Source organism: Globicephala melas, chromosome 2, assembly GCF_963455315.2.
Source record: "Globicephala melas chromosome 2, mGloMel1.2, whole genome shotgun sequence".
In the NCBI taxonomy this organism is placed as follows: Eukaryota; Metazoa; Chordata; class Mammalia; order Artiodactyla; family Delphinidae; genus Globicephala; species Globicephala melas.
In genome coordinates this window covers 84,865,936-84,888,922 of record NC_083315.2, presented here as the reverse complement: position 1 = coordinate 84,888,922, position 22,987 = coordinate 84,865,936, and the positions used below count along the sequence as shown (strand labels likewise).

General features: G+C 35.4%; 1 protein-coding gene across 4 annotated transcripts; it reads left to right on the top strand.

Annotated features, from left to right (window-relative positions):
• Window positions 1-122: 122 nt before the first annotated feature.
• Window positions 123-21,331, top strand: DTWD1 (DTW domain containing 1). 4 transcript variants are annotated; one of them, XM_060294276.2, is made up of 7 exons: window positions 123-228; window positions 1,251-1,327; window positions 4,362-4,680; window positions 9,118-9,261; window positions 11,212-11,461; window positions 18,735-18,841; window positions 19,919-21,331. In XM_060294276.2, exons 3-7 carry the CDS (start codon window positions 4,417-4,419, stop codon window positions 19,973-19,975), a joined length of 822 nt encoding a protein of 273 aa, XP_060150259.1. In that variant the 5' UTR covers window positions 123-228; window positions 1,251-1,327; window positions 4,362-4,416; the 3' UTR covers window positions 19,976-21,331. The 4 variants fall into 4 exon arrangements, with proteins under 4 accessions (XP_060150259.1, XP_030698646.1, XP_030698645.1 ...); XM_030842786.2 differs by lacking the exon at window positions 19,919-21,331 and having other exon boundaries at window positions 18,735-19,056; XM_030842785.2 differs by lacking the exon at window positions 19,919-21,331 and having other exon boundaries at window positions 223-363; window positions 18,735-19,056.
• Window positions 21,332-22,987: the final 1,656 nt, after the last annotated feature.

Here is a 22,987-nt window from a genome sequence, read left to right as displayed (position 1 = left end):
AGGCGGGACTTTCCGTCTAACCGCGGTCCTCCCAGCCCGTTACCTTTGCCAGAGGGGCCCGCGCTGAGCGGGCCCTAGCAACGGCCTTAGCAACGGCTGGGCTCCTCCCTCCGGTGTCGCCCGGAAAGCGCTCCGCCGCGCCTGGCGGGACTAGGGCCGGGCGCGCGCAGCGGTCCTGGGCGGAGCGGAAGACGCGTGGAGCCGTGCGAGGACCCGTGGGTTGTGCAGGTGTGAGTCCCACCGAGATCCCTCGTTTGGGTCTCCGCGCCTCTGTGGGGACCAGACGTCTGGCCGGAGCCCGGCAGCTGCGAGAGTGGAGCTCCTTGGCCGGGCCCTGCCGGAGGTCGTGCCGGGTGTCTCTTTGTGAGCGGGGACCTGGTTTCTGCGCGGGCGCTTACATTAAGATCTTGTGGGCCCTCTGGGAAAAGGGTGTCCAAATTTTCCCTAAAAAAAATTTTTTTTCAGTGTATTCCACCCCAAGGAAAGTCTGTCCAGGCAAAGTTAGTCCCCTAGGAACCCTATTCTTTATTTTTTAGTGTTTGGAGTGGTTTGGGGGCATTGGTTATCAGGGAAGGAGAAACTTAGTACAGACATAGTGTGCCATGCAATGTATTTAAAATATTAAGGTTATGATTACATAATAAGCGAAGAGGCTGTCCCTTATGTCTGAATTATTTGGGGGAAATGTAGGATAAGTCAGGAAGTATATTAACACTGCAAGCTGCCAGTTCCACGAAGTTGGATGTTAAATCGCTGCTTGACTCAAAACCACAATATTTTAAGAATTACTTCTGTCGGAGCCCCAATGTACCGTGAAAAACTAAGGCAAGACTGTCTACCACATGTTGGGTGGTGTGTATGGAGGGTGCTGTTAACCTGTATGAAAAAGTTGGTACCTTGGGTTTTTTAACATGGATGTTGGACCTGTACATATGTGACCAGGTTCTTAAAAATAGGGGGAAAAAAACTGAAGTAGGTTTTATCTAGTACTGAATTAGTCCAAAGTACAGAATAGGGGAGTTTTATATAATGTTCCATTGGGAACTGAGTCAACTTGTAGCTAGGAGCCTTTTCCATTTTTATTTTAGAAAAAAAAAAATATCTGCCAGGCTGCTAATTCTGCCATGCTGCAGATGGCCCATAAATGTTTGTCAGATACTTCAGTAGCAGGTGCATAGTGGATACTTCTTTTTCAGAATGGTTTTGATTTAGTTAACAAGTATTTGTTCAATTCCTCATGCTGCCCTAAGACATCGGAACAGGACAGATCCGTAAAGAATTCTGCTGTTGGAGAGCTGACTGCTAGGAGGGATAGTTTCACTAAAAGGTAACTCCAAATTAAAGTACAGTATGTGAAACTAGTAATAAGTGCATGAAAGTAAAGAGGTGTAAGAGATTCTAGATGGCCATGGGCCATCTAGAATGCTGACTTTGAGACTAAAAATAGAGGATTATGTGCAAGGTAGAATTGCTACAACTTGATTAAGTTGGGGGATAAAGAGGGTAGAAGGAGAAAAAATTAATTTGTTTTCAACGCAGGTTGCAGAATGATGGGTGAACCATCAAGGTAAAAATATTTGTTAATTTCTTAGGAATAAAGTTTTTTTATGTTTTCTCAGTAACCCCCACTACTTCACTTGTATTTCCCACACATATTTGATGTTAACAAGTATGTTTTGAAAGTTTTGAATCATCATGTTTGCAACAAATGATTTGTACATATTAGAGACAGGCTGTTGATAAGGTCAAGACAGATATCCTGGTCATATGGTTTTAGAGACCTTTGGAGGGAGCCACCCCTAACTTGGAACTGCCTGCCTCTTCTGTGTAGCCACCTCAGCCCTAGGTGGGAGTGTGTAGGCGGGGCACGTCGGGGAGCCATCGGCATTTACCTTTCACTGTCTGAAGGTATTTGTGTTGTCTGATCTTTGTAGAGGAAGGACATTTTATATAAGGCTTTGCTGATATTCATTTAGTTATATGCATGGAAGTCTAAGTGAAATATAGGGGGATATTTCTTTTTTAATTTTTTTGCAGTACGCGGGCTTCTCACTGTTGTGGCCTCTCCCGTTGCGGAGCACAGGCTCCGGACGCGCAGGCCCAGCGACCATGGCTCACGGGCCTAGCCGCTCCGCGGCATGTGGGGTCTTCCCGGACCAGGGCACGAACCCGTGTCCCCTGCATCGGCAGGTGGACTCTCAACCACTGCGCCACCAGGGAAGCCCAGAGGGATATTTCTGAGGCATCTCGGGAGGAGTGCACTTTGGGGCTCTAGAAAAACTCACCAGCAGTATTTCATTGAATGTCAGGCAACCACATTGACTTTCACGGCACCCCTGGGGACTGCATACTTCCCCAGAAGGCCTGGTATGGCAGCACATGCAAACCCCTACATAGCTACTGGAATACCCAGAGAAATGGAGTCAGGTTGAATTAGACCACTCCAATTTCTTTTTTAGGTTGAGCCCCATGACCTGGGTAACTCAAGACTTAGCCTAAAAATGTTTTTAAGAACCTCAGGCAACACCAGAACAAACCCAAACCAAGAGGATTTAGGTACCAATTAACTTCCTAAGTGTAGTGATGAGACCTCTGTTGGCTTGTGAGAGTTGACCTTTTTTTGGCCAACAAAGGATTTGTAGCTCCGATTTCTGGAGACTAATAGGATCTTTTCCCAGTCTTTTAAGGCTGCTCCTGTCCTTAGAATGAATTTTTGATCTTAGGCAAGATTTCTTTACCCAGATTTGTAGATGGACTCTAGAAATCTGCAAACCACCTGCAATTGTGTGCAAAATGTTGTGTCTGTAAGTACATTTTCCTAGAGATAAGGTCAAAGACTGTCATGCAATGTTAAAAGGATGTGAGCCTCAAGAAAAGGTGGCAGCTTAATGTCCTGCACTTTCTCAGTCATTGAGGGCATATTGACAAAGATAAAAGCCATTTTTAGGTAGATGATTTGGAGTGGAGGTCAGATAATGTTTTCCATTTGTGAGGCAAGAAGAAGGGGTTGGATCATCATTTTCAAATGTCACTTTCTCTGAGCAACCCAAAATGTAAACCTGTACCTAATCAGTACACGTCAAAAATATTTATTGTATTTTGGCTTTCCCCTTGGGTACGTTTGGCAAGTATATTTTACTTTTCCTTCAATGGCTAGCATCTTTTTTCTTTGTACTTCTTTATTTGGGTCTCAAGCTCCCTGGGATTTACAATCTATAAAAAGCTCCTGATGACTAATTAAATTAGTATCACTAACTTCTTGTTAGTAAATTATGTTGTATATTATGTTCCACTGGACTCTGTTCACTTTCTGTTTGGGAGAGCACAGAAAGTTTTCTGTTGCAGTCACAGCATTTCTCCTGTCAGTGTTTGTACTCAAAGTGCCTGGAGTCTCATAGTTAAACACCACAATGCCATAAGGCTTTAGAATATGAGAATCATTTTACAGCTTTGGAATGCATATCAAATCAAATGGGCCCCAGTCTCTTTTCTCCCTCGAAGTATATTGTGCTTACAAAATATTTGAATAACAGTTTTGGCAGCCATCATCCTTCTTTGAAGGAAATATTTAAGTGGGAAAATTACTATTTTACCTCTAGAACTGAAGAATCTGAATGGTATATATTTTTGAAAAGCAGTGTGAATTCTTGGAGTGGGTGAACATTGATGTTACTCTGTAAAATTTTAACATTTATAAGATTACACTTTAATCTTTATATATATGCATATATCTTTATATATAGTCATGTATTTCACCTTTTGGGATATTTTACAAGTTATAATTGGTAATGAATGCCTCTTATTTTAATGGATGTTTAGTTATATTTTTATGTGTTTTAATTTATGTTGGAGAAGACTACATCTTTTAGAACATTAACTAAATTTTACTGATTTCACTGGAACCTTGGATTTTCATTAGCGTTCAGACTGAGATCTGATATCACGTAATATTAATTGAAAGTCAGAGCTTACAGGGTTGGATACTCTCCTGGCTGATACTAACATTAAAACATTACATTCCTAATATTAAACAAAATTACTGTTTCTGGGACAAAAATAGTCACTGAAAAATAGATCGTTCATACCTAAACTTTATATTTGAAATAGTTTTTCTAGGCAAGAGCCTTCCTATTTTTATGGAGGGAATGGCTTAAAAGGGTAATTTATTGTTTTGAATATATTGCTTTTTCATTTTGTATTTTAAAGCATACTAATTTAGTGGTTTAAAAAACTTATTAACGTTTGTTAATAAATACTAAAAACAGCACACAGTTGTGAATTAAATTGAGTAATTTTTTTTGGTAGAAACAGTGAGTAAAATGTTTTCTGTTTTTTATTTTGCCTCCCACTTTTTTTTTCAGTGCATCTATGATATGTGTTTTAGAAATAAAAGTTAAACTTTGGTCTGAATGAAAAATGTCTCTCAATACACCTATATTTCTCAAAGAAAGGGAAGAAGATAATTCAAAATTTGTGGAAATACAACAGTCACAAACTACATCCATAGCTGCAGAATATCCTCTTCAAAACTTATGCTTAGCATCTCAAGAAGTTCTTCAAAAAGCTCAGCAAAATGGAAGATCAAAATGTCTCAAGTGTGGTGGTTCAAGAATGTTCTACTGCTATACATGTTACGTCCCAGTTGAGAATGTACCTATTGAACAGATACCACGTGTGAAGGTTGGTGAGAACTTTAATTGTTTGGAAGTAGGAAAATAGATTTTAAAAACACGTCTCATATATACCTACTCTAATATAACTGATAAGCTTGATAAATGATATTATTATGAAAATGAATTGTATTAATAGAAAGTTTAATCCTGTAGATTGGTAAACCTATATTTTTTTTCCTCGTCTCTAGAAAAAGAGGCACACGTTGCCAAAACACTTGCATCTGAGATGAATGCTCTTGTTTTTAATGAAATCAGTTACTTTTTTAAATTAATGATTATAATTCATTTACTACATAGAAAAAAACATGGTATAAACTTGAATACTACAAGAGACAAGTTTACAGACTACATGAAGGAGCCTCAAGGGCCTTGGACTGCCCTTTGAGAAAACATATCCTGAAGGAACTAGGGTTGATTTTTGCTTAGGCAAAATCATGAGTTCAGCCCCATCCTGTACGTGGAGATGGAGCACATGTCAGTGACCAAAACTAAACAAAACTAAAATTGAAAGACTAAGACCTACTCATTGGGCTGTGTTATAATTGTTGTGATTTAAAGCCAGATTTAAAAAATTGATTTGAGTTGATTGCTTACCTTATACTTGTTGCTTACGAAGACTATTTTTGAGTAGATAAAAGGTCTGTAGACCATCATGTCTACGTAATCAAAAAATTTATTATGTGTATGTTAACTCGCCTAACAGTGACCTGAACTTTAGGAGCAAATCAAATAGTGTATGAAATTTGACTGCTGCCTGTTAGAACTTTAAAGAGACCAAACCTACACATGGACTCATTAGAACTTGCCAGTATGAAAGTTGTAACTATATTTAAAGATATTTAATGTGGTGATTTTAAGGTTCATTTAAGTTTTCAAGTAAGAAAAATACTTTAACACTCATATTTTGTTACTTGAATTGTAGTTTAGCCTACATGTCACCTTGGCAAGTCCATGGTCTGCTTAGGGGTCTCAGATCACTCTTATAGGCTATTGGAAAGTTTACTGGCCAAGAATAAGTAAGAATGGAATCCAATCAGCTTCACAGTTACCTCAGAAAAACTGAGAGCCTGAGGACAATAATTCTTTTTAAGTTGCCATTATCTTATAAGAATATTACATTTTGAAGTATAGTTTTGGAGGTATACACAGAATCTTTTCATCTATTTATGTCATAGCCACATATAGAAAATATCCCATTAAAAGTTTTATCTTAAGATATATTTTATTCAAAAGGATTGAAGATCAGAATAATAAAAGTTAATAATATATTGGCAGAGCTAATGTTTTCATAGGAATTTAATAATTGAGGATTATTTTTCAAATCAGTGGTCGTCCACTATTTAATCAAAATGACTCAAAACACTATGCCAAGAGTTTGATCAACTCTAAATGGCCTACTGGATGGTGCAGAATTTTCTGAAGTGTTTTATTTTAATTGCCAGAAATAAAATTTTATATGTTAATATAAATACTAAAATACTGTTACTATTAGTAGTAATAAAAACTCTACAAAATTTTCTTTCTAATTTTGACTTTATTTTTACAAATTGTTTAGCATTTGCTTTTAGATAGCCTGCTTGGGAAGGGAAGATGACTACATAATGAGTAAGTACCTCCCAAGCTATAAATTTTAGTCTAGGGATTAAATTCATAAATATGTATCTTTTTAATGCAGAGTATAATTTTTTAAATGTCGTGACAAATGCATAAGCAAAGGTAAAAGGTGCTCTTGGTTTTTTTTAAAAAAAGGAGAAAAAAAATCATAAGATAAAAGAAAGTTTCAGCTCTATTAGAGTCCTAGAATTGAAAAGACTCTCTTTGGGAAAGTTGATAATCACATGGAAAAAGGCTTAGGTTTTTCTGCTAATGGCATTTTGATAAATTTGGGCAGAAAGATTTGTGGTAAATCTCTTATAGAAAACATAGACGTTAGAGAACAGATTGATCTTCTTTAAATGTTTGAAAACAGAACATTTCTACTTGAACTCAGTCTGGTCAACTCTAGTGGTATTACTCTGCACCCTGTCATTATTTAAGATGTATCTTCCCTTAAAATGTACAAACTAGAGCACAAACATATATTTACCTATTTTCATGATTTGACCCGTGTCTGGGCTTTTGTTTCATAGTATAATTCTCAGGCTTACTCAGGGGGAACTAAATATACCTGGACTGGCACCCAGGAATACTTTTTGAGCACAAATTTGGCATAATTGTTTTATACTTGTAGATGTTAGTCCATAATAGCTAGGTTCATGATTTGTAAAATACATTAATAACATTCAGTCCTGTTTTTTTTTTGCGGTACTTGGGCCTCTCACTGCTGTGGCCTCTCCCATTGCGGAGCACAGGCTCCGGACGCGCAGGCTCAGCGGCCATGGCTCACGGGCCTAGCCGCTCCACGGCATGTGGGATCTTCCCGGACCGGGGCACGAACCCGTGTCCCCTGCATCGGCAGGCGGACTCTCAACCACTGCGCCACCAGGGAATCCCCCAGTCCTGCATTTTTGATTTAAATGATATCCTTCAGAGATAGCCAGCTGATCAGAAATGTTGGTGATTACCTTTGGAATTTTCAGCTCTACTCATCGGCCGTATTAGAAAGTCAATTTCATTAGTATTAGAATACATTGTCATGACCTGCTTTCTTTTTCTTCTTTTCCTCTTTCCTACCTTACCTGGGCTAAGATAATGCTGAGCTGGTACTGAGAGACCCTGGGGAAAGGGAATGTAGTATCAGCTGGGACTGAGCGTCATGAGGAAAGTCTGATGTAGAGTTCAGCCAGAGGTAGACTGATGTAAAATCGTTTGTGAACTGCCTACTTAAATGGCAAATATTCTATAACTAGAAGTTGGTTTGATGATTTGAAGCAATTGGCTCCAACTTATAAATGATCACTAGGCCTGAGTGGGAGGGTAGGAGACATGGGGTTTGAAACCCTAGATTGAAAACTATTTGGGATATTTATGACCCTTCTAGGGTATATACTGTCCTCTTTCCATATAATCATCCTGAAAGATAAACTATGTACGGTTGGGATCATCTAGTAGCATACAGCAACTGCCCCTTTAAAAAACAGTTCTGGAGTTAATGATACACACAACATGGGTGAATCTCACAATAATTATTCTAAGTGAAAGAGATCAGATGAAAAGAGTACATATTTTATGATTTCATTTATACAAAATTCTAGAAAATACAAACTAACCTGTAGTGGTAGCAGATCAATGGTTGTCTAAGGACTGTGGGTGGTAGTTGATGGGGAAAAGGGGAAGGAGGGAGGCACAGGAAGACTTTTGGGGGTGATGGATTTGTTCATTATCTTCATTGTGGTGATGAGTGCAAAGGTGTAACATGTTAAAACTCATTAGATTGTACACTTTAAATATATTTATTGTATCAATTTTATCTCTTTAATAAAGCTGTTTTAAAAAACAAGAAAAATAGTTTTGTAACTATTTTGTAACCAGGGTAAAATAGCTATGTGCCCCAGGGTAAATGCCTAGATTCTTGCCTTTTAGTGTGGGATGGGAGCTGGAAGAGTGCTTATCATAACAAGTCATTTGAACTCTACAGCGAAGAATCCATCTCAGAGACTTTCATATATATAATGGGGGAGATATGACTTGTCTTTTATTTTCATAATCATGGCTGAATGCAGGACTTGTACAAGCATTATACAGAAAACTAAACCAAACAAGTCAGTGAAATAATAGAAAAATCTAACTCAAGAAATTTGCAGATAATATTATTTTTGCATAGAGACAGGACATAGTTCATAGTAATTAAATAATGAAACCTTAAGGAAAATAGGCAAAATGATTTTGAAGAGAGTTATTTCTTATATAAAGAGTGTACCTCCTAGAACCATTCTGTTACTGTTTTTTCCAGTTAATAATTAATTTCACTTGTGCTGTTAATTATGCTGAGAATCATGATGTTAAAATAAAAGATAATACCTTTGACCTCAGAAGATGTTTAAGGAAAAAAATTTTAGCTTGAGTTTTAGATCTAAAGCTTTTGCCCAAACTTATGTTTCCTTTTAATATATTGTAAAATTAATAGACCTAAAAGTTTATAGGAATTATAAAAAATGTCCTTGGCACAGATATTGAAATGCAAAGAATATGACTCAGTGCCAATGTGATTTAAATGAAAGTGACATTGGAACATTGCTATAAGAGAAGATTCTATGTTAAATGAGTTGAAAATAGTTGTTCTAGTACATGATTAACAATATTGAGGAATAAATTTGTGTTTCCTTTATGACTGTTACCATTCTTAGTATTTGTTCTAGAAAAGTATGACTTTTCAATCCATAATTGTATTTATAGGATCTTAGTGTGAACTTGCTATTTAAGCTTTAAAGACCATTTTTGTTAATGTAAAAATTAGAATTTTTATATTTGTTTTGTTCATTTGTCTTTTTTCTTTAAATTTTAGCTTCCATTGAAGATTGACATCATTAAACATCCAAATGAAACAGACGGCAAAAGCACTGCTATACATGCAAAACTCTTAGCACCTGAATTTGTGAATATTTATACATATCCTTGTATTCCAGAATATGAAGAAAAGGACCATGAAGTAGGCAGCTTATCTTTTTTTTTTTACAACTTCTCACGTTGAATCAAAAAATGAATTTTAAACCCCATTGCCTTTCTGAACTTACTTGAACATAATTTAATATTTTGTTTAGTGATCTAGGGTTAAATCTTATATAGCACTAAACAACGCACAGTTTACTTCACCATTGTCTTCAAAGATCAAGTGATCCTAGATGTTGAGCTTTTTTGAGTCTGTCTTTCTACTTTTTATTGTTTGCATTATTTCTTCAGGTTTTTAGTCTTTGCCAGTACTACTAGGCCTGCTTTTACTTTTCTCCCGTCTCCATTCTCCTGCCTATACTACACATAGATAGTCTAATTTGATACAAACTGAGAAACCAGATTACAAATGTTGTTGGAATTTCTCCAGAAGAAGAAGAGACAGACTAAGGTAGAAGGATTTTTAGAAATTCTCTCTAAATTAAGAGCATTGGTACATGGCGTTTGTAATATTTCTTTTAGCTACTCAGAGGCCTTCCTTACTCATTTCTAGATTCTTAATTGGTATTCACATAGTTGAAGTGGTCACGTTAGTGACAGCTGATCTTGTTGAAAAGTGATTTTGCAATAGATCTCAAAAAACTAGGGCTTGAATACTTCTGAAAGAAGCACATAAACCCTTTTAGGTCTCTTGGGGGAACATTTGTTGGTATGGTTAATTTAGAAGCAAAATTAAAAATACATTCCTTTGTTCAAGGAAGAACTTGGTAAGTTTTTCCTTTCCTATCAATATATTTATATTTTTTGGTTGAGTTCATAGAAAGTTGTGTTTGTAAATAATATATGAGTTTCGGATCTAGGAATATATTTGTACTTCCTTCTCTGGTCAGCTAGGTTATCATATATGTCAATTAAATAGAACACAGTGCTAGGTAATATAAAAAGATGTGACATGATTATAGTCCAAGAAAACTAAAAAGCCCTGGACTTTACTTATTGGGTATGGGGGATATGTAGGCATGCATCGTGAATGTCTGAAAAACTTTTATAATGTCGAAGTTTATAAATTCAAGATTTTAAAGTTTAATATTTATTTTTTCATATTAAAAATGATACATTTTCATTCAAGAAAACTTGGGAAATAGAGAAACATATGGAGGATAACATCTGTGATTCTATCAACATTTGTTCATTTAACAGATATTTACTGGGTGCCTGCTTTGTGGCAGGAGTTTTTACTTTGGATATACAGTACAGTATATAAGATCTCAGTAAAAATATGCTGAAAGAAAGGAGGTGCCATAATTTACTGAATTATTCCTTGAAAGTTAGATTTCTTTAGTTTTAGTTTTTCACTGTAATAAGTATACTTTAACAAATATTCTGGGTATTGTGAGTATGGTGTGTGTTTAGAATTATTTTATTAAGATAAATTCCCATATGTGAAATTATTTGACCAAAGGGTATGAACATTTCAAGACTCTTGACTTAAATTGCCAAATTGCTTTCACAGAGTTATCCTATTTAAACCTGATGTCAGTAATGGCTGTAAAGGCCTATTACACCATTTCCTCACCAGCATTGGCTGTATCATTTGTTTTATCGTTGCTTATTATAGGTGAAAATGGTATTTAATTATTGAGCACTTTTCAATGGTTCTTTTACAAAGTACCCCATACTTTGCCATTTATCTTATGAAATATTATAGACTTTAGTTTTTTGATTTAAGGTACAATTAACTGAGCTTCTCTCAATAGGTGAATAACTTATTTTGAAGTACAAAAATAATTCTAGGTAGTGTATTGTGATTATAAATTACTAGGGAAGAGCCAAAAACTTTACCATATATATTAAAGAGGCACATATAATAGAACCTAATACTTGTTTCTCAGATACTCAACGTATTTTTTCCTCTTAAAGTTTTAAGTCAGAATTTATTAATTTTGAAGATCATAATAGCACACTACTAACTTAAGCTTCTTTGCTTTAGGTTGCACTTGTTTTTCCTGGACCTAACTCTGTTTCAGTAAAAGAAATTTCTTTTCATCTCCAAGAAAAGATTCAAAATAATGTTGGAGGCAAAAATGATGACCTTGACAAGCCATTCATTAAACGCAAGAAAACTGAAGAACAGGATTTGAATGACAGCAAGTGCAAAGACACAACACTGAAAAAAATTGTATTCATAGATAGCACCTGGAACCAAACAAACAAAATATTCACTGATGAGAGACTGCAAGGTAAGAAAAAAAATGTTGCATGTTTTTGATTGTTCTGTCCCCCAACTTTCATTTCAAAGAACTTCAAACCTACAGATTTATTGCAAGAAGAGTTGCATTGAATACACATACATTTTGCCACATTTGCTTTATTTTTCCTCCTCTATTATATGTATGTTTGTGTACTTAGATATCATATATGTTTTTGGTTGAACCATTTGAAAGTAAGTTGCAGGCTTTGTAATACATCACCCTTAAATACCTAAGTGTACAACTTTTAAGAATAATTGCATAATCACTATACCGTTATCACTCTAAGAAAATTAAGAAAAGTTCTGTGATATCTCATATGCAGTCCACATTCATATTTCCCTAATTAACCCCAAAATATCTGTTGTAGCTCTTTTCCTCTGATGCAGCATGTAAACTCAAATTGCATTTGGTTATTATATCTCTTTAGTCTCTTTTATTGTAGAACAGTCCCCTGTTTTTGTTTTTCATGACTTAGACTTGTGTGAAGAGGATAGGTCAATTGTCTAAATGTTTCAATATTAGATTCAGTTTAAATATTTTTGCAAGGATACTTCAGATAAGGATAAATACAGGGTTGCCCATGACAATTCCAGTTTATATCTATTGTTTTGATATAATTATTAATAGCATCCCCTTTCACTCTCAGAAATGAAGCTGTTTGGCTGATTAATTATATGGTTAACCTATTCATAGCTCAGGTTGTATACATCAGATCAGGAGGATATAATGTAAGTTGTTCCATTACTGCTGATAACTTTAATTCCTTGATTAAAGTGGTGATTGCCAAATTTCTCCATTATAAAGGTTATTTTCTTCATTGAAATTAGTAGTAATCTGTGGGGTGATGCTTTAAGACGGTGAACTATTCCCAACTGAGTGGTTTTTTTTTTTACTGAGTGGTTTTAGTATTTATTGATGACTGTTGCCTAAATCAGTAATTACAATAAGGATTACAAAATGATGAAATTTTAATATTATTATTTCTTCTACATTTGTTAGCTGGCATTCTTATGTAAAGAAGAGCTTTTCTTTTTTTCCTCTCTTCTTTTTTTCTCTTTTTGAGATCACTGTGGTCTTATGGATTTCCTTTTAGTTCAGTATATTATAATGTATCATGATTGTATTCTTTTTGATGTCCAAATTGTCTAAAATTTTGCTATTGGGAGCCCTTTAAGTCCTTTGTGGCATGGCCTAATTAGTCTTTCTGTTACAACAGGATGTCCCAAGTTCACTTGTACTTTTTTTCCTGCCCCAGACCTAGAATTAATTACTTGAAGGAGCTGTGGTTCTTTTAGTGGGGAATGGTATTAGAAACCAAGATCTGGTAAATTTATTACTGCTTGGATGTCGTTGCTTCAGTGGACAGAGCCAAAAGAAATAAATAGATATATATTATGAGTTCACATGGATAGTTCCAATTCAGATTTAACATTAGTTTCTTTTGTTTTATGTTTGTATGTTTTTCTCTTAGAGTGAAAAGCTTAGTGTCTAATAATAATGGTTTAAAAAAGTTGCTTTACTTGCCCAATAACACAACTAGTAATATGAAGAATGTTACTTGTCTTGTTCCCTTGCACCTTACTCAGTTCTTCAGTCTTTCTCAGTAGTTTCTCTAAAAACTTCAGGTTTATTTCTAGCTCTTTGATGGCTTTATTTGTGTACCATGTATGATTAGAAAGCAAAAGAGCTACCCAGTTGGTATTAGGCAGTTTCCAAAACAGTTTCAAACTGGGAGAGCTTCTCCCAGGCAATTGTTAAAAATATCCATCCTCTAGAAAAGAAAGTTTATGACACTTTTTGGAATCCTGTGATAATTAGTCCCAAGCTAAAGTGAGCGACAATGCTGGATTTACCTAACTTTATTTATATCGTTTATATCTCTTGAAAACAGCATACATGTTAGAAAGATTGCTTTGTCATTCTAATTCTGTGTGCTTGGGTGTATGTGTGTGTGACAGATAGGCAGAGAGATAGAGACAAAGAAGTGTGTGTGTGTGTGTGTGTGTGTGTGTATGAGAGAGAGACAGAGACAGAGAAAGATGACGGAGCATAAGATTTACAGCATTGTTGCTAATGTTTAATAGATGAAACCCTAAAGTCCCGCTCTTTGGAGTACTGCCTGCCACGTTACCTTGGATGGTTACAGCAGCAAGTTACTCCTCAGTTTGAAGATTTTCCTGAGCCTTTTCTTTAAATTACTTTATATGGTAATTGAAAAGGTCAAGTGAAGAACGTAAGTGATAACACTTGAAAAAATTGTAAAAGGAACTATTGAGGTACAATTCAAATATGTTTTCAGCCATTGTGCTTAAGGCTTCAAATCACATTTGTACAAAAAATTTCTGTTTCTCAGATCACATAGAAAGTATCATATATTTCAATTCTGTGCTACATCAGAATTTTAAAAGGGATTTCTTAAACCCTTCAAAATCATGAAGTAAATGGATTTCTAGAGTCAGTCTTCTCTGCGTGCCCTATTTCACCCCCTGCCTCTTCTGGCTCCTCATTGCACCACAAGAAATATTTAGGGCTTGGCATATTTATAATCTCTACATATGTGAAATACCAGTTTCCAGATAAGCCAAGTTACTTCCACAAGAAACAGCCCTTTTTTGTTATAAATCATTGCCATTAGGTTTTAAAACGGTTTATCATTTGATAGGATTAAACTGAACAAACCAACTCTAAACCTCAGTTTAAACCCTCAAATGTAGTGTATTGGAATGTTTGTTTCTGTTATCTTATTATGAATGTTGAGATTAAGAATCCCCTTAACAATGTAACGTACTGTTTTGCCAGACTTTACAGACAGAGAGCTGTAGATGTTTTACTGCTGTCAAAATAAAACATTTGAAGTTTGAGTGCCTAATTTAATCATAAAATGTAAGCCCTCAAGTGAAAAATGGCATAACATCCTTGAAGATCCACCACAGAAAGGCTTGGGGGAATGCAGTGGGGAAGGATGGTTTCTTTTTGTTGGAGAAGGAGTCAAAATTGTTAAAACTAGCATTCATCACTTCAATAAGTGGTGCTGGGAAAACTGGAGAGCTACATGTAAAAGAATGAAATTAGAACATCCTCTAACATCGTATACAAAAATAAACTCAAAATGGATTAAAGACTTAAATGTAAGACCAGATACTTTAATAAAGGAAAACATAGGCAGAACACTCTTTGACATAAATCAGAGCAATATTTTTTTGGATCCATCTCCTAAAGCAAAGGAAATAAAAGCAAAAATAAATAAATGGGACCTAATTAAACTTATAAGGTTTTGTACAACAGAGGAAACCATCATCAAAATGAAAAGACAACCTATTGAATGGAAGAAAATATTTGCAAATGATATGACTGATAAGAGAGTGATATCCAACATATATAAACAGCTCATCACATCAGAAAGCAAATAATCTGATTAAAAAATGGACAGAAGAACTGAATAGACATTTTTCCAAGGAGGGAATACAGATGGCCAACAGACACATGAAGTGATGCTAATCATTAGGGAAATACAAATCAAAACCACAATGAGATATCACCTCACACCTGTCAGAATGGCTATCATCAAAAAGAACACAAGTAACAAATGTTGGTGAGGATGTGGAGAAAAGGGAACCCTCGTGCACCGCTAGTGGGAATGTAAATTGGTGCAGCCACTATGGAAAACAGTGGAGGTTTCTCAAAAAACTAAAAATTGAACTACCATATGATCCAGCAATTCCACTTTTGGATATATATTTAAAAAAAACTAAAAACACTATTTGAAAGACATATGCACCCCAGTGTTCATAGCAGCATTATTTACAATTGCCAAGTTATGGAAGCAACCCAAGTGTCCATCAACAGATGAATGGATAAAGAATACGTGGCATGTATGTATGTATGTATATATGTATATATATATATGTGTGTGTATATATACATACATATATATGTATGTATATATATACACATAAACACATACAAACATACAGAATAGAATACTACTCAGCCATAAAAAAGAATGAAATTTTGCTATTTGCAGCGACATGGATGGACTTGGAGGGCATTATGCTAAGGGAAATAAGGCAGACAGGGAAAGACATATATGATATCACTTATATGCGGAATCTAAAAACTACAACAAACTAGTGAATATAACAAAAGAGAAGCAGACTCACAGAACAAACCGATGGTTACCAGTGGGGAGAGGGAAGGGGGGAGGGGCAATAGAGGGGTAGGGGAGTAAGAGATACAAACTATTAAGTATAAAATAAGCTACAAGGATATATTGTAAAACACAGGAAATATAGCCAATATTTTATAATAACTATAAATGGAGTATAACCTTTAAAAATTGTGAATCACAGTATTAGAAATTTGTAACATATGATATCATACGGCATACTTCAATTAAAAAAGATTTGCTCTTTTTAGATTAAATTATTATTTAATTTTGCTTTTTTTCACCTGTATGTGGTTTTCAGGACTCACATTGTAAACTTACCATTTTGTTTCTAAATTTGTAGCTAGAGTTTATTCATTTTCACTGCTGTGTAATATCTGATTGTGTGAACATACTACAGTTTACTCTGTCTCCTGTTGGTGACACAATTGAATTATTTCTAGTTTTTGCTGTTACACACAGTGCTACTATGAACATTCTTGCACATGTGCAAGCTTCCTCTAGGAAACGAACCTAGAAGCGGAATAGCTCTGTTGTTACATATAAGAATGTTCAGTTTTCCGAGATAATGCCACCTGTTTTCCAAAGTGTGGGTATACAAATTTATACTCCCATAATTAATGTGTAAGAGTTCCCATCGATCATAATCCCTCCTACCATTGTCTTGCCAAATGTTTGATTTTTGCCAATAGAGTGGGTATAAAGTGGTATCTCATTGTATTGATAATGTGCCTTTCTCTAATTACTAATTGGACCGAGCATCATTTTGTTTGCTTATTTGGCCATACACATGTCCTGTTCTATGAACTATCTATGTCCATCTTTCTAGTGTTTCGTTTTTCTTATTTATTTGTATAAATTCTTTATATATTCTAGAATATAGATAATAATGTTTGAAATATCTTCTTGCAGTTTGTGGCTCCTCTTTTAAATTTCTTTATCTTTTGGGGAACTGAAATTCTTAGTGTAGAATTTATCCATCTTTCATGTTTACCACTTTTGTGTCTTTTAAAAATCCTCTCTACCCCAAGATATTTCTAATAATTTGTTCATAGATGTAAAAAAATATTTTCTGTGTATGTCAGAGGTGTTTCTTCCTTTTCAGTTCTTGTGCATCTAATTAATTTATTATTTTTGTATTGCTGTGTTAACTAAGACCTCCAGTGCAGTATTGAATGGAAGGCTTGTGGAGGTCATCCCTGTTGTATTTCAGTCTGATGATCATTGTCTTTTAAATGGCAGGTTTAATCAGTTTGTATTTGCTGTGAGTATTGATTTATTTGGACCTATTTCTATCATCTTAATTTTATTTTTATTTATCTTGCTCTTTACTACTTTTTTCTTTTCCTGGCTTTTCTTTTTATTTTTCATATTCCATTTTTTAATGTTCCTATTTTGGTTCTTTTAGGGAATTGTACTATGCACATGTAACTTAAAAAAATTCAAAGTCAAACAATATTTTTACCTCTCCTTTTGAACACTGTAAGGCCTTAATACACTTAAGCTTGATTCATCCCCTCCTAGTTATTGTTATTTTCTTCATTATTTTTTGTTCTGTCTTTTATTTTCAGGCCACAAATTAGATATTATTATTGTTTTTCTTTAATACTGGCATCATTTCTTTGGATTTGCGTAGATGTTTACCATTTTCTTTGCTCACCATTCTTATAACTTAGACTGTTTTTTCTGAAGTACATCTAGAAATTCATTCCATTGGATCTCCAGTTGGCATATGTTTATTGGCATATTTTTGTTTGTCTATTAATATTTTCACTCTTGTTCTTGATATATAGTCCTGCTGGGTAGGTAATTTTAGGTTGCCAGTTATTTCCTCTTGGCGCTTTGAAGATTTTATTCCAGAGTCTTCAATATTTTATTGTTCCTAATAAAAAGTCTCCTGTCATTTTGATTACCTTTCTTTTGTATATGATCTATCTGTTCTCAATGGCTACTTTAAAAATATTCTCTTTAGTCTTGCTCTTTTGCAGTTACACTACTATAAGGAGGATCTCTGCACTGATTTCTTTGTATTTATCCTCCTTGAGATACATTATGTCATGTATCTGTGACTTAGCATTTTTTAAAATAGTTTCTGAAACAGCCATAGGCATTATCTCTTTAAATGCTATCTCTCATCCATTCTCTTTGCTGTCTCCCACAGAACTCCTATTAGATATATATTTGATCCTTCATATCTCTTAATATCTTGATATGTTTTTATATTATTTATTTCTTGTCATTCTCTGCCACATTTCTTAGGTAGCTGTTAAGTTAAATTGAGGCGTGATAGTAGGAAATCATTGATGACTCAGAGGTTCCTAATCTGGGTCAGTGGGCCAATTTTGATATTACCTTCTTCACTTTTATTTCTCACTTTAAAATAAAATACGATTTTTAGAAAGTATTTGCAAACTAAATATAATGTGAGTGAGTATTGGTCTAAGGTACTAAAAGCATTCTGGGTTTGTATGTTGACATCTGAGTTGTAAGAGATGAGAGTACTATTGTATGATTTCATGAGTCATTTCCTTTTTAAATATACAGGAGCAAGGCATTAGCTGACTGCGTTATTGAGTCTCTGAAACACAGACGTGACAGCTAATGAAACAGCTCTAGGTACTCTGTTCATGAACATAATAGCCAAAAAGTGATAATCCAGAAGTAGTTTTAACAGTATTAAGGACCACTAACCTGCCTACCTGGTCTCAGTGAATTTCAGAACAATATTTTAAATGTCAGTTTATCAAGGAAATGAAACTCTTCTGAAAATTGATGAATTTAGTCCTGTCACAGATTAAAGTCAAAAAAGACACTGGCAAGTAGAAGACAGAAAGAGATGAACATCTTAAATGTTAACTACTTTTAACCAATTTGCTACAGGTCCAAGACTTATACATAACTGTCATGGATAAGATTTCATCCTGTGTTTTATATTGCTTCCGTATATACCTTAATACATTTGAGAAAATATCCTATTTGGAATTGGGATTGAAGGAATTTAAAGAAAATCCTTAAAGTAATTAAGGGAAATTATTATTGTACCACACCCTGTGGTTAACAGGAAATATTTATACTTCTCTTATTTGTTTTTGGCAGGGTTGCTACAAGTTGAGTTGAAAACAAGAAAAACTTGCTTTTGGCGCCATCAAAAAGGAAAGCCAGATACCTTCCTTTCCACAATTGAAGCCATTTACTACTTTCTGGTAGATTATCATACTGATATTTTAAAAGAGAAATACAAAGGACAATATGATAATCTTTTATTTTTCTACTCTTTTATGCACCAGTTGGTAAAGAATGCCAAATGCCCTGGAGACAAGGAAACAAGGAAACTTACCCATTAGTTTTTAGGAAGTCATTTAATGTAATTTTATTTTGCTAAAATCAATAAAATTATAACTGTGCTTTGTTTATTCCTGGGAAATATTTCTGTATAATGTCTGTAAGACCACTTGAAAAAATAAGGTTTTATTTATTTTACTTCATATTTTTTAAAATGAAGTTATTTCTAAGGGAGTTTTCAGAGATAGTGTTGGCTGAAAAATTCAACTTGGCATATCTCAATTTTATTACCATATTTTAATATAATAATGTGTTATATTTATATATATATGTAATTAGATATAATTAGATATTTGTTTAGAGATCTTCATATCTTTCCACCTATACTCACAGAGTCTCCTCAAGTAATTTGTTTAAGGTTAATGATAAACATGGGCAGAACTAGAATTGTAGCTCCAGTTCCATAGGGCTATTTCTTCTTAAGTCCACCCTGTCTGTGGTGGACATTTGTTGCTTTTTTCATCTGCCTGGCATCTTTTTTAGGGAGAAATTGCTAGCAATCATGTCCTATCGTAGGGATGGACGTATGACCCGGTTTAGCAAGCAAAGTGCCTAGTGATTGATCCAGGGATGAGCACATGTCCCAACATCCTTCTTGTTAAGTGATATGGTTGCTCTAGGAGATAGGGTTTATTTTTCAAAAAGCAGTGGTTAAAAGCACAGACTCTAGAGCTAGACTATCTAAATCTAAGTCTCAGCTTTCTTTTTTCACCTACCAATCATTTGTCAGTTTCTTCATTTCTGAAGAGATGGTAATACAGTAGCTATTTTAGGATTATGGTGAGGTTTAACTGAATTAATGTATCTAAGGGGCTTTCAACAGCAGCTGGCATATACTAAGTGCTATAAATGTGTTTACTCTTTTTATTATTTTATGAAATTGTGAAATAAGCATGATGTATATAATCCTAGAGCTACTGGTGACATCTCTGCTGCAGGTGGCAAGAACTTGCCTTAGAATGAAGCCAGCAAAAGAAAGCAGAGTGGAGAGATAAAAAGACTGAGTCCTGAGGACATCATTTAATCATCTAATCTAGCTGCTTGTGAATGGAACCCTACTGTGCTGAATAGTTTCTGTTTGCCCTCTGGATCCACCCTCCACTCTTTCCCATTCTGCTCTCTGCTCTGTGAGGTAGGTCCCCTTGACCACTGGCTTTTGCTTGGGATCAGCAAATGGAAGCACTGCAGGAGATTGAAGGTTGAAAGGAAAATGAAATTATTTATTTCCCTTGCTCCTTTCCTGGCAGGTCACCATGGGTTGGGTGTGTCCTTCTACTGAAGGTCATCCTTTCAGGCATCCCTTTCCCAGCAGTTATTCCAGTTAACTTCAGGCCCATGCTCCCTCCGTTTACCCCTTTTCACTTATATCGTGATGAGTCCAGGGTATTAATAGCCCCAGAGTAGGTCATTATACCTTGCTGGTTTTCCTAAACCCTGCCTATACCTTTGTAAATAGTAATTTTATTGTATTTTTCTCAAATGTCCCCATTTGAAGTTGCCCTCTTTCTGGGACACTGACTGTTAAATTTCACCCATGTGGGTGCTAGAAATAACAGTACATTTCCCAAAGTATACTCAGTGGGACACGTGTTTTTATGAATAAATGAGTAATTGGTAAAATTTGTTTGCCGCACCTTATATTCCCCTGTTAGAGATTCAAAAGGCACAAGATGAAAGTGCTGAAAAGTCCTGAAATAAACATTTTGAACTTTATTTAAGTTAGTATTTCTTAAACTTATTTGAATAAGTAATACCTGCTAATATACTGTGGAAATAGAACATTTGAAACATTGTACTTTAGAGCAGTCCCTGATTAATATATATGCGGCAGTTGAGGCCTAAAGAGATTAAGTAACTTGCCTATAAGGTCACACAACTAATTAGTGGTAGAACCTTATCTAGAATCTAGGACTTCTGATTTGGTTCAGTGAGGTCACCATTATATTATGCTTTTCATTAAAAGGAATATGGATTATATAAGGTTTGAATATTATTAGTCCCATACTCTTAGCCAGATAAACTAGCTGACTTGCCTATTAGTTAATAGGCAATAACTGGCTAGCAGTTATTTTTCAAGAATGGAATTAAAATGGATTTCTTCATGTTTAGAACTTGACCTTGGGAACAGAAGAAGGCCTGAATTGATTTAAGCAGGGCCAAAGTTGGATTCCTCTGGGCTAAATTTGAACTTTCCTGAGCCAAAATCTATTGCCATTTAACTGGCTCTCCAAACCAACAAAATATAATTGTTAAAAGGGAGAGGGGGGGAAAAAGAACTCATTTGCCCCTATCTTACAGCTGTCTTAAGAAAGATAACCCATATACTCCATAAGAGCCTAATTTATAACTAAGCCCAGAAAAATCTTAAGTTTTTTCCCCCCAAGTAATAATAATACCTGTTTGAACAATGAATTGTCTGTACTTGTCTTGTTTTTCTTTGGTATGAAAGACTGTAAAAATGACACTAGTTTTTTACTCCTCCCTGTATTCTTTTTTTCATGCTCCTTTGAAGTACATTCTCAAGTACTTTCTGGGCCATATGTATTTCCAAACATCTGGTGTATTGCTGCTTACTCTTGTGCTACTGCTGTCACCATAAACACATACATGGCTGGGTTAGCCTCCTTGAGGGTGAGACATGCATGAAGCAGAGCCAGGTTACCCTGGTCACCCTAGCTGAATCCTGTCTTCGACTGGCTGATAGCCAGTCAAGCCCCATGTATGTGAACCATCTCAGCCAAGATCAGCAGAACCACCTAACTGACACCTATCTGATTCCAGATTTGTGAGCAAGGGAAGTCCATTGTTATGCTTCTGAAGCCTTATAGCTATTATTATACAGCATTATTGTGCCCATATATGTCTCATCTTTGGATATAGTATCAGACACACCTTCCTCAAGTGCCTTCTCACATTCTTGGCCCCACTGTTTCCTAGGCCACCAGCCACTTTGCCATAGCTACCACCCTACATAGTGACACACTACTAGCAGGCTGGAGTGATTCTTTGCCTGAGGTCAACTAGCCACGTGCTCAGAATCTCTGGCCCATCCCAACGCTTCTGGACTCAAGGAAGCATCATGCCACAGGGTTTCCCCAGTGATTGTCAAAAGGGCTAGATGATGCAATCTGGAAGAGCAGTGAAGTTAACTGTCTGGAAAACTTGGATCAATGGACTAGAAGAAGCCATTGGACAAATTCCTCTCCCTTCTCATGGACCATTCTGAGGCATAGTTTTTCACCCTCCTGCCCAGAGAGGTACCATGTAGCTAAACAATTGTACTTGCCAAATTATCAGCAGTGTCTCTTCATGGCTTTTCATGAAACAGAAACCAAATGCTATACAGTAATTTATCAATTTGCATTTGCTCCCAGTCTCTGCTAGCCTTACTCCCTTACTCTCACCAGCCTAGATTGCCCCTTCTAATAAAGTAATAGATTTAATTTTTGCCTGAGCCTCTCTTTTCTAGAGAAGCCAGGTGGTTTAGTCTGTATTTGGTGAGGAAAGCGGATTCATTAAAGTATTACATGAATGAAGAGCTTTAATAAAGGAATTGGGGTTCACCCAAATATGGGAGTTGCTGGGGAAATAAAGGTCTGGAAGACCAGCAGAAGAGAATTAGAGAAACATTCACTAACTAATTCGGCCCGAGATGTTCAAAGTACTCGTGGCTTAGTTTGTAGAAATGTATATGTATTGAACATACTGCTTTTCTAATTTCCTTAATCTTTCTAGTAGCCCTTTGATTTAGCTGAAAGGCATCTCTTTAATTCCTTCAGCGGTTGTACAAAATAAGTGTATAGTTAGACCTTGCTTGGTCTTTTACTTGAGGCCATCATAATGGCAATACCCTGGATTTGTTCTTTGTCCTAAGGTTATATTTAATGATCAAACATTTGATTTGGTGAAAAACAATTTCATTTTCCAATCTAGGCTCTATATTCCCTCTCAATAATACTTACATTACCACTTCCTTATTTTTGAGCTTGTCTTAGAGTACCTTATAA

Bases quoted from the DNA above. Each gene is read 5' to 3' on its own strand.
- DTWD1 (XM_030842786.2), top strand. From the start codon at position 4,417: ATGTCTCTCAATACACCTATATTTCTCAAAGAAAGGGAAGAAGATAAT. The intron at 9,262-11,211 runs GTAGGCAGCTTA...TCTTTGCTTTAG, and splicing joins ATGAAGAAAAGGACCATGAA to GTTGCACTTGTTTTTCCTGG. The intron at 11,462-18,734 runs GTAAGAAAAAAA...TGTTTTTGGCAG, and splicing joins CACTGATGAGAGACTGCAAG to GGTTGCTACAAGTTGAGTTG.